The sequence below is a fragment of the Lactuca virosa genome, chromosome 6 (genome assembly GCF_052849685.1).
Source record: "Lactuca virosa cultivar CGN04683 chromosome 6, Lactuca_virosa_CGN04683_v6, whole genome shotgun sequence".
Lineage (NCBI taxonomy): Eukaryota > Viridiplantae > Streptophyta > Magnoliopsida > Asterales > Asteraceae > Lactuca > Lactuca virosa.
Window position 1 is genome coordinate 73,817,375 of NC_136431.1, and position 12,604 is coordinate 73,829,978.

The 12,604-nt window shown below is 40.5% G+C and overlaps 1 protein-coding gene across 1 annotated transcript; it reads right to left on the minus strand.

Moving 5' to 3' along the window:
* Positions 1-6,736: 6,736 nt before the first annotated feature.
* LOC145118730 (peroxidase 60-like) lies at positions 6,737-8,377 on the minus strand. Its single transcript, XM_079054415.1, has 4 exons — positions 8,093-8,377; positions 7,723-7,902; positions 7,480-7,642; positions 6,737-7,389 (listed from the first exon to the last, which is right to left on the minus strand). Exons 1-4 carry the CDS (start codon positions 8,330-8,332, stop codon positions 6,953-6,955), a joined length of 1,020 nt encoding a protein of 339 aa, XP_078910541.1. The 5' UTR covers positions 8,333-8,377; the 3' UTR covers positions 6,737-6,952.
* Between the last annotated feature and the right edge of the window lie 4,227 nt (positions 8,378-12,604).

The following is a 12,604-nucleotide window of genomic DNA, read 5'->3' on the forward strand; positions in this document are numbered from 1 at the left end:
TAACTCTTAAACCCTAGTTAGTTATTTTCGAAAATAGCCTCTCTCCTCTAGGGTTCTTGTTTGCAATTCAAAGTTATATGTTCAATAGTTAAAACATAGATCCAAAGTAGGTTGCATGTGAACTTAGGAATTGTTTTCTAGTTTATTTGTTTTACCTAAAACCCATCAGAAGCTACGAATCTCAGATGCATTCTTCGGTACTTCCCACCGCATCATTGCCTCAATCTTGGTTGGATCAACCAAAATACCCTCTTGGTTGAGGATGTGCCCCAAAAATTGTACCTCTCATAACCAGAAATCACACTTCGAGAACTTGGCATAAAGCCTATCCATCCTCAGTGTCTCCAATACCTCCATCAGATGCTGATCGTGCTGTTCCTTGGTCTTAGAATAGACCAAGATATCATCAATAAAAACGATCACCGACCGATCCAACATCGGCCTACATACCCTGTTCATGAGATCCATGAACGCTGCTGGGGAATTGGTGAGCCCGAATGGCATCACCACAAACTCGTAGTGCTCGTACCGGGTCCTGAAAGCTGTCTTTGGTATATCCTCATCCCAAATCCTCATCTGATGGTACCCCGACCGAAGATCAATCTTGGAAAACCAAGATGCACCCTGTAGATGATCGAACAAATCATCAATCATCGGGAGCGAATAACGGTTTTTCACCATTAACTTGTTCAGCTCCCGATAATCAATACACATCATGTGTGCGCCGTCCTTCTTTTTCACGAACAAGATCGGTGCTCCCCACGGGGAACTGCTCGGACGAATAAACCCTCGGTCTAGCAGCTCCCGAAGCTGCGCAGACAGCTCTTGCATCTCAGGCGGAGCTAGCCGTCATGGTGCCTTAGCTATCAGAGCGGCACCCGACACCAAATCAATGTGAAACTCTACTTACCTCTCCGGAGGCACTCTAGGCAACTCCTCGGGAAAGACATCCCGATAATCTCGTACGACCGGCACACTGCCCAAATCTGTCGTGGTCACATCCCTCGTATCCGTGATATACGTAAAAATCACGAACAACCCTGATGGAGAAGTCTCCTAGCCCTCGCAGCTGAACAGAGAGTTGGCCCCTGCGAGGCCCTCTCCCCATGAATAACCAGTTCTCCCCACTTGGGGTTCAAACTCGCACCAGCTGGCGCTCGCAATCTATCATGGCCCCATTGGCCCCCAACCATTCCATCCTAACAATCACCTTCAGCCCGCGCAACGGTATCGGTAACAGATCAACCCGAAACCTCTCCCAAAATACGTTCAGGACACAGTCCCGATAAACCCTTGCAGCACTCACAGTGCGTTCATCTACAATCTCAACCTCAAGCGGGGAGTCCAAAGTTCCCGGAGAATCCTGGAACTTCTTGCTACGCGCAAAAGATACGAACGATCGGGTAGCTCCCGAATCAAAAAGAACATGAGTCGACATACCATTGACAAAAAATGTTCCTATACAGGAGCACATATATACACATAAGCAATACAAATCAATATCAAGCAGGAAAAATAAAATACGTACTAACCACGACGTCTGGCGCTGCCCGAGCCTCCTCGGTTGTCAACTGGAATGCGCGGCTCTTCACCGCAGAAGTATCCGCCTTAGCAGGGCGGCCATCAGTAATCCTCATTGTGGCGGGCGCAGGCGCCGCCACCGCTCCTCCTCCTCCCCGCAACCTCGGACAATCGGCCTTTTTATGGCCATTCTAGTTGCAGTGAAAACAAATCAAGCCCTTCTTAGGGCAGTCCCTGCTCATGTGGCCCGGCTGGCCGCATGCGTAACATCCCGAGCCTGCTGCTCGACAAGGCCCACTATGCGGTTTACCGTACTGGGCACACCGGCCACGGGCCTGCTGGCCCATACCATAAGAATCCAATGTCTTAGGCTTTTTAGCCTGACATGTAGCTGTCTGAACCTGCTCTGGCTTCTGCTTGGTGCGAAGCTCCAACTCCATTTCCCGCTCACGTGCCTTCTCTACCATCTCATTCAGGATTTTGCACCCTGTAAAGCTCACAAACTCACGAATATCATCCCTCATCATGGAATGAGATCTCGTCCTCCTCATGTCCTAATCCGTAGCATACTGTGGGATCAACAATGCTTGTTCCCGAAACTTGGCGGTGATCTCCACCACAGTCTCGGTGGTCTGCTGGAGTTCCTGGAACTCCCTCACTAACCGTTGCAGCTCAATTGATAGTGCAAGCTCCAGATCAAAGCGTCTAACAAAGTCCGCCCATGTCATCTCAGCCACACCGGTTGCTCCCACGTAGCTAGTCACCTCCTCCCACCAATCCCTGGCTCGGTCCCGCAACATGCTCGAGGCAAACCCCACCTTTGCCGCATCGGGGAAAAAGCTCGTGCATTGGGCATTCTCCATGTATGCCACCCAGCGACGACTAGCAATGGGGTCCCTGACCCCAAAGAACTCAGGCGCTCTGCACGCCTTGAACTCCCGGAACGAGGGAGTTCGGGCCCCGACCTGGCCCGCAACAATCTCAGCTCAGAAAGACCTGAGCCGCTCCTCCATGATCTCCATCATCCCTTGCTTGACTATCCCAAAAATCACTGGGGTAACGTCAAGGATGCCCCCCGTAACCTCGGCTGCAATGAGCTCGCACAACCTCTCGTCCATAGGCTCGATACCGTCGCCCGAACCAGATCTGGAACCTGTCCTGATCCTGATCCCCCTGCTCCATGTCGTGTCACCACCATCCTGATCTGAAATACCATAACACAAAATGATCAAGATATCCAAAAAGGGGATCCTCCCACACCGGTTCTCCTTAGAGAATCCAGATCTAACATTAGTTCGGGTACAGGTCCTGTGCTTTTAGTAGTACGAGCCCAATACTACCTTCCACACCTACCTGTACCTTCCCCAAAGCTCCACCTGATAACTCTAATTCGTCCCGGAACAAAACATAATTCCCAAACTACCGCATACTCAAATCCTAGGCTATCCTAATATTTGCTCAATCCCATCAAACCAGAACTCAAATCAATCATAACAGATTGCCTTATGCATGCAAATTATACATAGAAAAGGATCAAATAGACTTTCGAATAACAAACTCTACCCTAAGACCACAACCATACAAGGAACAGGAAATAAGGCCAAATCATTCATTCTAAGGCTATAAGATCCTAACCGTATACAATTTTTAAAGCGTACACATAGCAAAATCTATCCGACTATCATAATCCAAATATCAGTATAACATGGCTAACATATTGGGGAACCACTTACTTTAGCTCGGCCGATCACGTGCATTGCACTCTCCCTTTTTCCATTTTAAGAAGTTTTTAACTTTTGATTTTTGAAAACAATTTTACCATTTCCTTAGTTTGAGTCCTGACACACCCGAGAGTGTGCCCGAATCCCTTAAATCAAGGCTCTAATAGCAACTTGTAACGACCCAAATTTCCAAATAAAATTTTCATATTTAATTAATCAAAACATGCCCATAAAATATGAAATCTCAATGACAATTGTTTTCAAAATTCATAACATCAACATTTTATTTCAAATATTAGAGTGTCCCCATATAAAATGTCGGAGAGTGCACGTCGCACCATCAAACCTTGCCCTTTCCCTTAGGCTCCGAAGTACCTGAAACAATCAAAAAACTGTAAGCTAATGCTTAGTGAGTTCCCCAGAGCATACCCCACACAATTCACATAATCACGTAATCCATATTAGCTATATAAGCTACATAAATCACATAAGCCATGCATACTAACATCTAAGGATGTCGTGGGCTCCCCCTAGGGTCTTATACCTACATACCATGGGCTCCCCCCATGGTCTAATATCTGCCTGCCATGGGCTCCCCCCGGGGTCTTCCATGCAAATAACACAAAGTCAACTAGCATACCATATATCTTAGAAATATCTATCATACTACATAACTCATACATAAACATATAAGGATGTCGTGGACTCCCTCCAGGGTCTTACTCCTATGTGTCATTGGCTCCCCCACATGGTCTTATATACTTTCCATGGGCTTCCCCACATGATCTTTACCTAGGAATGCCATGGGCTCCCCCATATGGTCTTATATTCAACTGCCACGGGCTCCCCCGGGGTCTTCGCATATCTAGTCAATAAGTACTAGCACATCCTCATATACATGCATACCAGACATATCAGTAGTGAATCCATAATAAACACTACAACTAACTAAATGGGTCGGCCTTGGTTCCTTAGACCCATTAGTATGGTGAGGAGACTCACATTTGTCTGCTGAATCCGAAACTGCTCTCCTAACAGTCCGTAACCACCCGTGTTGAACAATAATACCATTAACCCAAGGTTAGGGTTTAATATGATCAAATTAAAGAACCCATGCCCCAAGTCCTTTCATAATGGCTCAAAAGTCTCCCTTTGCTAATGGGCCCAAAGTCCATGTCCAACATCATTAATGAGCCTCATGGCCCAATAAAGCCCAATCATAGCAACCATGACCCAAAACAGATAAATTGGCCCACTAACTCAAAACATGACCAGGCCTAATGACTGATTAAGGCCCAAAGGGCTTACAAGCCCAAAACAAGTCCAAGTCCATCTGAGTGCGTACGCCTTGCGTACCACTCCTGTACGCTCAACGTACTGAGTTCCTGAGCTGTACGCGCTGCGTACGCTATACTACGCCCAACATACAAGCAGATTAAGCACCTTCTTCCATTAAAGTGCTTAATACTTGATGTTCCAACGTCCGACTTTAGATCTGAGTCCATTAAGACGTCCTAAGGCATAAAGTTGGCAACTTTATGCCTTTGCATGTTCCATATGCTCCCAACAATCCATTAAGACCTTTCCAAGAGTCTTAATCCATGCATGAGGTCAAAACACCCATCAATACACCATTTTTATGGCATGAATGAGCCAAGGGACCTTAGATCTACTCTTCCTAAGCTCTGGAGTTGCTCCAACTCCCTAGAGATGGTCCATGAACACAAAAGGGACCATATAGAAAACCCTAGCTCTAGAAATGATAATGATAACCAAGGTGAAAGCTTTTTACCTCCTCAAGTTTCCTAAGCTGCTCTAATTGCAAGATCCAAAAGCTCTTCCTCGTTCAAGCTTGTTTCCTCCTATTCCTTGTAGCTAACACACCAAAAAGGATGGTGTTTAAATACTCACAAGCTCAAGAAGACACACTCTAATGATTTCAGAGTTTTAGGGACGTTGGAGGGTGAAGGAGGCTAGTTAGGGTGAGGTTCAAATGAGATAAGGATGCTTATATAGGTCTTAAGTCCGGAAATTAGGGTTTGAACATTCGTCATGTACGCCTCGCGTACCCTTTGGTACGCCCATCGTACGTACTGACCCTCCGCGATCATTCATGTATGGTACACTAAGCGTACCCTGAAGTACGCCCAACGTACTTAAGGGACCATTATGCAATATTTATAATTTCAAGGGTTCCAAGGGTAATACCTGATTTGGAGTGTTACACTTTCTTTTTTGTGTGGTGCTTCCGATATCCCGACAAAATGATTGAAGCCTCACGTTCTTGTACTTTTTCATGAGATTGCTTCTGATGTGTCGAAGGCAAAAACGATGGTTTCTCAATGGCTCTTTCCATTCCTCTAGATTTTCCATATTACATGAACTATTCCTTGATGTTTATCTGAAATAACACACAATTGTCTGTTTTGAGCAACAAAACGTCTAAACTGATACAAAAACCAACTCCAACTATGTGTAGTTTCCTCGTCAACAATGGTATAAGAAACTTGTAATATATTATTGTTGGCATATTTTATGATAACAGTAAGCATTTTACCTTTGTACGAACCTCTCAAATGACAAGCATCAATGGAAATAAAAGGTCGACATAGATGAAATGCATTAATTGCAGGTCCAAAAGCCCAAAAAATATACTTAAATGTTGCCACACTTGATGGGCCATTTGGATTATGAAACCATTTCACGACAATATTAGGATTTGAAGTTTGCAAAGTCGCAATGTACTTGGGTAACTCTACAAAGTTACTTTCCCAAGTTCCATAAATATTCTCTACGACTTTTCTCCTATCATGCCTTCCAATAAGAAACATCAACATTTAGACTATTTTTAATATCTGCCTATATATGTTTCACTGGATAAGCAATATCTTTTTCAATTGAGTGGATGATTAGTTGCAGAGTTTAGACTTATGTTGTCATTGCCTCTACAGGATCCGAAATAATTGTGTGCATCCACCCAACGTGTGATCTTCCACATATGATGGTTTTTCTTTTTCATTGCACGAACATACCATGCACATTGCACTGTATATGGGTCAGTATTAGAACTTACTTCTTCACCGCCAAGAGTCTTACACTTTGCTATCCAAAAACTACTTTTACTTTCGCAAACCTTAAACTCTCTATTTTGGTTGATCGATCAAAGTCTTACTGCCTTTCGCAAACCATACACTCTCATTTGATCCTTGCAATCTTTTTATTGTCATCTTTGCCACCCCAGAGGTACCAAAGATGGATTTGACAAAGAGGCACCTGCCTCCAATGAAACGCCTTAATCTTTCATTTTGAGAGTTTAATTAGCTTTGAATAACTCAATGATGGAGTTCCAAGCCTTCACTCTAGTCATATTCTCTCGACATATTCTCTCCTATAGGTAACCCAAATAAGAGTAATGATATCTAAATACAAGAGAGTAATGAAATGAACGATTGAAAATAAAGTGAGAGTGATGTAGCTAACATACAACAAAGTAATGAAATAAGCGAGTACATGATTTAATTTATTATTCAAAAATGAGTAATCTAAATACAATTTTCAAAATTCCAGTCACACAAATACATATTTAATCGCCAAAATACATACTTAGCTCAATAAATACCAAAAAGCCATATGAATAAACCAATAACAATATATGTGAAACAAAAGGACTTATATGAAAAAAATGTTTAAAAATCATATACAACTTTCAATCAATTAAAAAAAGAAGTTGAAGTTGGCAGGTTGACTGCTCGGCATGATTTCCTAATCTGCCCTTGTTTCCCTGTAAGAACTTGGGTGGCACCCAACTTAACCATGGCCTGACCAAACCGGGCGTTGAAATCGGAGGAGCGCGCAATGGCTGCAACCGTGGACTTGCTGAGGCGGTCTGATGCCAAATCTTGATCAAATTGAAGAACTCCTCTACCCATAATAATTTGACTGTAGAAAGATTTGTCCACAACTGCAGAGCTAAAAGGGTTTTGATCCAAGTTGGCAGTGGGATCAGCTGTCGTGTTCTGAGGGCATTTACTCCTCAACGATGATAACAGCGATAAATCCATGGACGGGTCTGGTTTCCCAGTGTTCTTGTAATTGTAAAGACGGTTTTTAAACAATGAACAATGAGCTATTCCGATAGTGTGACCACCTGTACATCACAATTCACACACACGTTGAGCAAACTTTTTATGCTTTATATAATATTGATATATAAGATCGAATTAAGTTGGTGAATTACCAAGGAGATAGATCATGTCGGTGGCTGTGAATCCCTTGAGAGCAAATGCTCGAATGGCACTTGACACCGAAGAAGTAGGAGGTGGGAGGGTTAGAGCATTTTGTGCAAGAGACACAAGTCCATCCCTTCTTCCTGTTTGGACACTGTATCTAGCTCCACCGCTCTGCATTTATTACATTATCTTAAGGTTATTTTTGCAGTGCATTTAATATTGGTGAATGGACAAAAGCTATTGTTTCTTACGAAGGAGACGACGTCTCTTGTAGCCATAACGATTATATCGGCACAAGAAACCAATCCTGGGCAAACATTCTCGACCGCGGCTTTGGCAGCATCAATGACATCATAGCCTCTAACGCTTAAATTCGGGGGTGAGGTTTTCTCTGTGTTGGGTCCGTCTAGTAGGATGGACGCATCGCAACCCTTTAGATTAATGAAAAGTTAGAATGAAAACCAACAGAAAAAAACCAGCAAGTATCTGGGAAGAGTACACCAAAGGAAGCAAGAAACAAAGAACAACTAGTAGGGACAAGCAGCATCAAACCACTACCAATAGATAGACATGGAAGTCTTTAAGGAAGTACAAGTAAATTACGATATGAAATCAACTCACATTGACAAAGCAATCATGAAACTGCATGCGGATGAGAGCGGGAGCAATTTTTCTGTTAGTGAGATACTTGGAGTAGACCGTCCTTCTTACGATATCTTCAACATCTGAAGTTCGGCATTTGCCATTGTAGAACCCATACTGGAGACCACCATAGCCGAGTGTACCATAGCAGTGACCAACGAGGTTGAAGAAGATGACCCCTACTGCTAATAAGACTATTTTACTGTTTGTCATCGACATTTTCCTATTCAAGTTCTTAAATGAATTGGGGTGAAGAACAATAAATGATTCTTGGGTACTTATAAGGATGAGAAACTAAGATTACCGCTTCAATGACTTTCATGACTTTGTTAGTCTTGTACATTTAGGGGAGACGTGTGGGCATCATTGTTTCAGATTAAAATTTTCATTTATTTATTCATAGTTCATTCTTGAAATGTTATTAAAAGAGCTTTATTTATTTCAATTATATGTTTAATATATTATTTATTAGATAGTTGTGCTTGTGTCCGTTTTTCTTTTTTGTGTGGTATTTGGTAACAACGTAGAGTGCCCTTATATATCAACTAGTTCTATCATGTGAATTGACATTTAAATAATTTTTTTCAAAACCATAAACACAACAAACTACCTACACTACTCTTAAACTATTCATTTGTTCTTGAGATTTTGACCTTTAACATTTGACCGAAGGACACCTTCCACAAATACTTGGTACCGTACAAACTCTTTGACAAAAAATACTCTGTTATACACGATTCATTCCTATGGTTTGAGGTAATTTGAAGTTTGGTTTGTAACTTATTTTTTTAATTTGGATCGTCTCTATAATATGTTTTGGTTGACTTTAGTCTCTCTCTGATATGGTTTGGTTGTGTTTGGTCTCTCTTTGAAATTGAACGACTATATTACCCTCGTTATTATTATTTTTTTAAACTTTTTTATTGTTTTATTTGATTATTTTTTATTAAAAAATGTTTTACATAAGATGGATCCCACCACTTACCTTAATTTTCAACATTTCTCCTTAACAGCTTGAAAGTCGACAATACCCTTCCATCAAAAGAACCCTTTTAATCACTACCCCCTCCTCCATTGTAATATAGATACTTTGAAACTTATCAAGCTGGGTCTAATCCTCACTGATGCTAACACGAACCTCCCAAGACCGTTACATGTGGGAATTTAACTTAAAGGATTTTGATTCACCACGATTACTGGTGTAATATCCCAAAAATAAGACCAAAAAATTTCATTTTTAATTTAAATAAAACGGTACTTCAAAACATTGTCCTACAATCCAAATAGACCAAAGTATGTCACTACATCATATTATATCAAAGTAAATCACAATGTGCGGAAAAAGGTGGTGTGTGCTCTGCAATCATCCTGGGCTCTTCCCTTTCGATCCTGAAGTATCTGAAACATAAACTGAAACCCGTAAGCACAAAGCTTAATGAGTTCCCCAAAATACCATATACCATACATAAATAACACATACTGGGCCCCCGCCCTTCATCAGGCCCTTCCCGGCATCGAGTCCCACCCGGTCTTGGGCCCCGCCCGGCATGGAGCCCCGCTCGGTTTACAGATCTATCAATCACCAGGCCTCGCCTAACATCGGGCCTCGCCCGATACACATATAAGCATATAGACATATAATCATACTATCAAATGCAATAATCACAAAGATAATAGCCTACAATACGGTCATCGGGCCATGCCCGACATCGAGCCCCACTCGGCATACATACCAATGCATACACATGCAAGAGTCACGCAAACATCCAACATCCTAACATAATAAGCCATGGGCCGGCATTGGTGCCTTCGACCCGCTAAACACAATGAGGAAACTCACCTCAGACTGCTGAATCTCACAGATAAATATCTGGTTGTTAGCCAGCTAAAAATCTTCGTGCTATCAATCACAAAATAATATCCAATTAATAATTGGATCCCGACTCAGACTAAGAGTCCAAACTTCGGTAGAAGTCGTTTTTACCCTTTACCTAACATGGCGCAAGGCCAAGGCCCAAACCAACTGTCCAGAAGGCCCAAATTCCAAAATAATCACCCAAAGCCCAAATATGGCTCAATTTCCAAATTAGGCCCAAATTCCTTCATGGAGAGTCCAATAAAATAACATCTACCCAAAATAGAATTCTGATGGCCCAACAAGGCCCAAGACTCCTAAGGTTCAACATGGGCCCAATACCAAAAATCCCAAAGATCTGAAGCCCACTGCTGAGGACGCAGGGCGTACTTAGCTCGTACGCTTAGCGTACTCGCTTTGGGGCTTGTACGCGCAACATACCAGCTTGTACACCCAACGTACTCCCCAGTTTGGCCAACTTCCATCATTAAGCTCTTATTCGGTTAAGACTTCGACCCAATACTTAGATCCTACTTCCTTAAGGTGGTTTATCACGTAAAGTTGGCAACTTTACGTGCATGCATGGTTTAATAGGGTTCTATAGCTCAAAAGAACTTAAAAAAGGGTCTTAACACATGCATGAGCCCATAAACACCTCAAAGCTTGCATTTTTATGGACAAAGGGACCAAAAGAACCCTAGATCTACCACTAGTACAAAAATGACCTACGGTCACTCTTTCTGAAAAACGGCCTGTGACACTTTTTATTAAAAGTGTGGCCAAAGGTCACTAAAAAAATTTAGAGACTGTTTTTGGATACATTTAAATTAGTTTGTGTGGCCATTATATAGATAATCAAAACTTTAACCACACTTAATTATATCAAATGTGACAAATATTAGTCACACTCGACCACTGAGGCCATAAGTCACAATCAGCCACATGTATCGATTAAGATTGTCATACTTTTTTTATGAGAGACAGTAGATTAACGTATCGTGACATGAGTTAGTTCTATGTATGTTTGTAACCTGGTGCCTATTTAGCCACATAACAGACAAAGTAGCTAAAAGGTGATACATATGGTCACTCTAAATATTTGTGTGTCCATAGGGCGGTTCTGTACTAGTTGTACTTAGTTAACGCAAGAAATTAAAACAACTTAGTATTGGTTACTTATGGTCATGTATCATTTATTATGTGTGTCAAAATATTATGAATTAGCTTTAAGAAGAAACAAACATTGTGTGCGTAGGTACCATTTAGTTACGATTACATCTATTATATGTGTCTATATGTAAATATAGACACATATGTAATGTTTATTGTGGTTGTACTATTGTATTTGGAAGACTCTTAAATTTGACCATAATTATCTTTGATATCATTTGGCAGAATTAAAAATGAACAAAAAGTTAAATCATGACATTTTACAAAAATACATTGCTTATTTTGCAATTAAAGGGTTGTAATAAATAATGAAAAAAAATGAATTGCAGTTTTGTAAAGTTAGAAACAATTTCAGAAGAAAACAAAAAAAACTAAAAATAATAAAAACAAAAACAAATAACAGTATAGTTGTGTTGAATAAGAGTTATAAGAAAGGATCAAATTGCCCTTTTTGTCATCTATTCTTTTAATTGCACCAGATCAGACACCATTAAAAATGAAAAGAATACAACTTATTTTAACAGAATAGTATGATAAATAAATGAAAAGAATACAACTTTGTCTAACATTGCATAACGAAAGTACATTACTATAACATTGAGTTTATGTTATAACATATCATCCACCATTACAGTAAAAAACTGAAAAAAAAAATAACTTTGTGTTATAACAATATTACACCAGAATAGTTTGATGGTATAATATGGTAAAAAAATATTAAGGAAAGTACATCGTCATTTTTTTGTCATTTTCTTATTCTCTACGTAACGCTAGGATGAAGGTTTGGCCTTTCCCTTCTACAAAAAAAAATAAAGATCATTAAATGTTAAAAGAAGGAAAAATATTATCGCTACAAATGTAATTCATGACATTAAGAAACACATACCGTACGTATAACAATACCATGACAATCAGTACGAAAATAATCATTTTCCTTCTGCAACTCAAGTGTGTCTACACGTGGCAATATATTATCATTCTGAGGAACTACAGTACTAAATTCTTCATCTACATCTTCATATGTATCTCTGTAATTTTTGGGAGGTGTATTGAACACGATAGACATTTTTTGATCGAGTGGGTCTGTGACATAAAATACTTGTTGTGCTTGTGAGGCCAATATGAAGGGATCACCTTTATGGCCTAATCTTTTTAGTTCAACTAGTGTATACCCCAATTTATCCCTTTTAACCCCATTTCTATTGTCAACCCAGTCACACATGAAAATTGGAATTCGCTTAAAATGATAATCTAGTACCCATATCTCTTGTAAAACACCATGATAAGTGTTTTTGGCATATGTTACAACTTCTTTACTGATGTGTGTGTCAGTTGCAACGACACTAACCCCACTGTTTTTGTAAACTTTACCTTCACGAGCTTTTGTACGAAAAGTATATCCATTGATAGCATATATATCGTATTTAATAATGTTCTTATTGGGTCAATGTGAAATCCATCTCAGT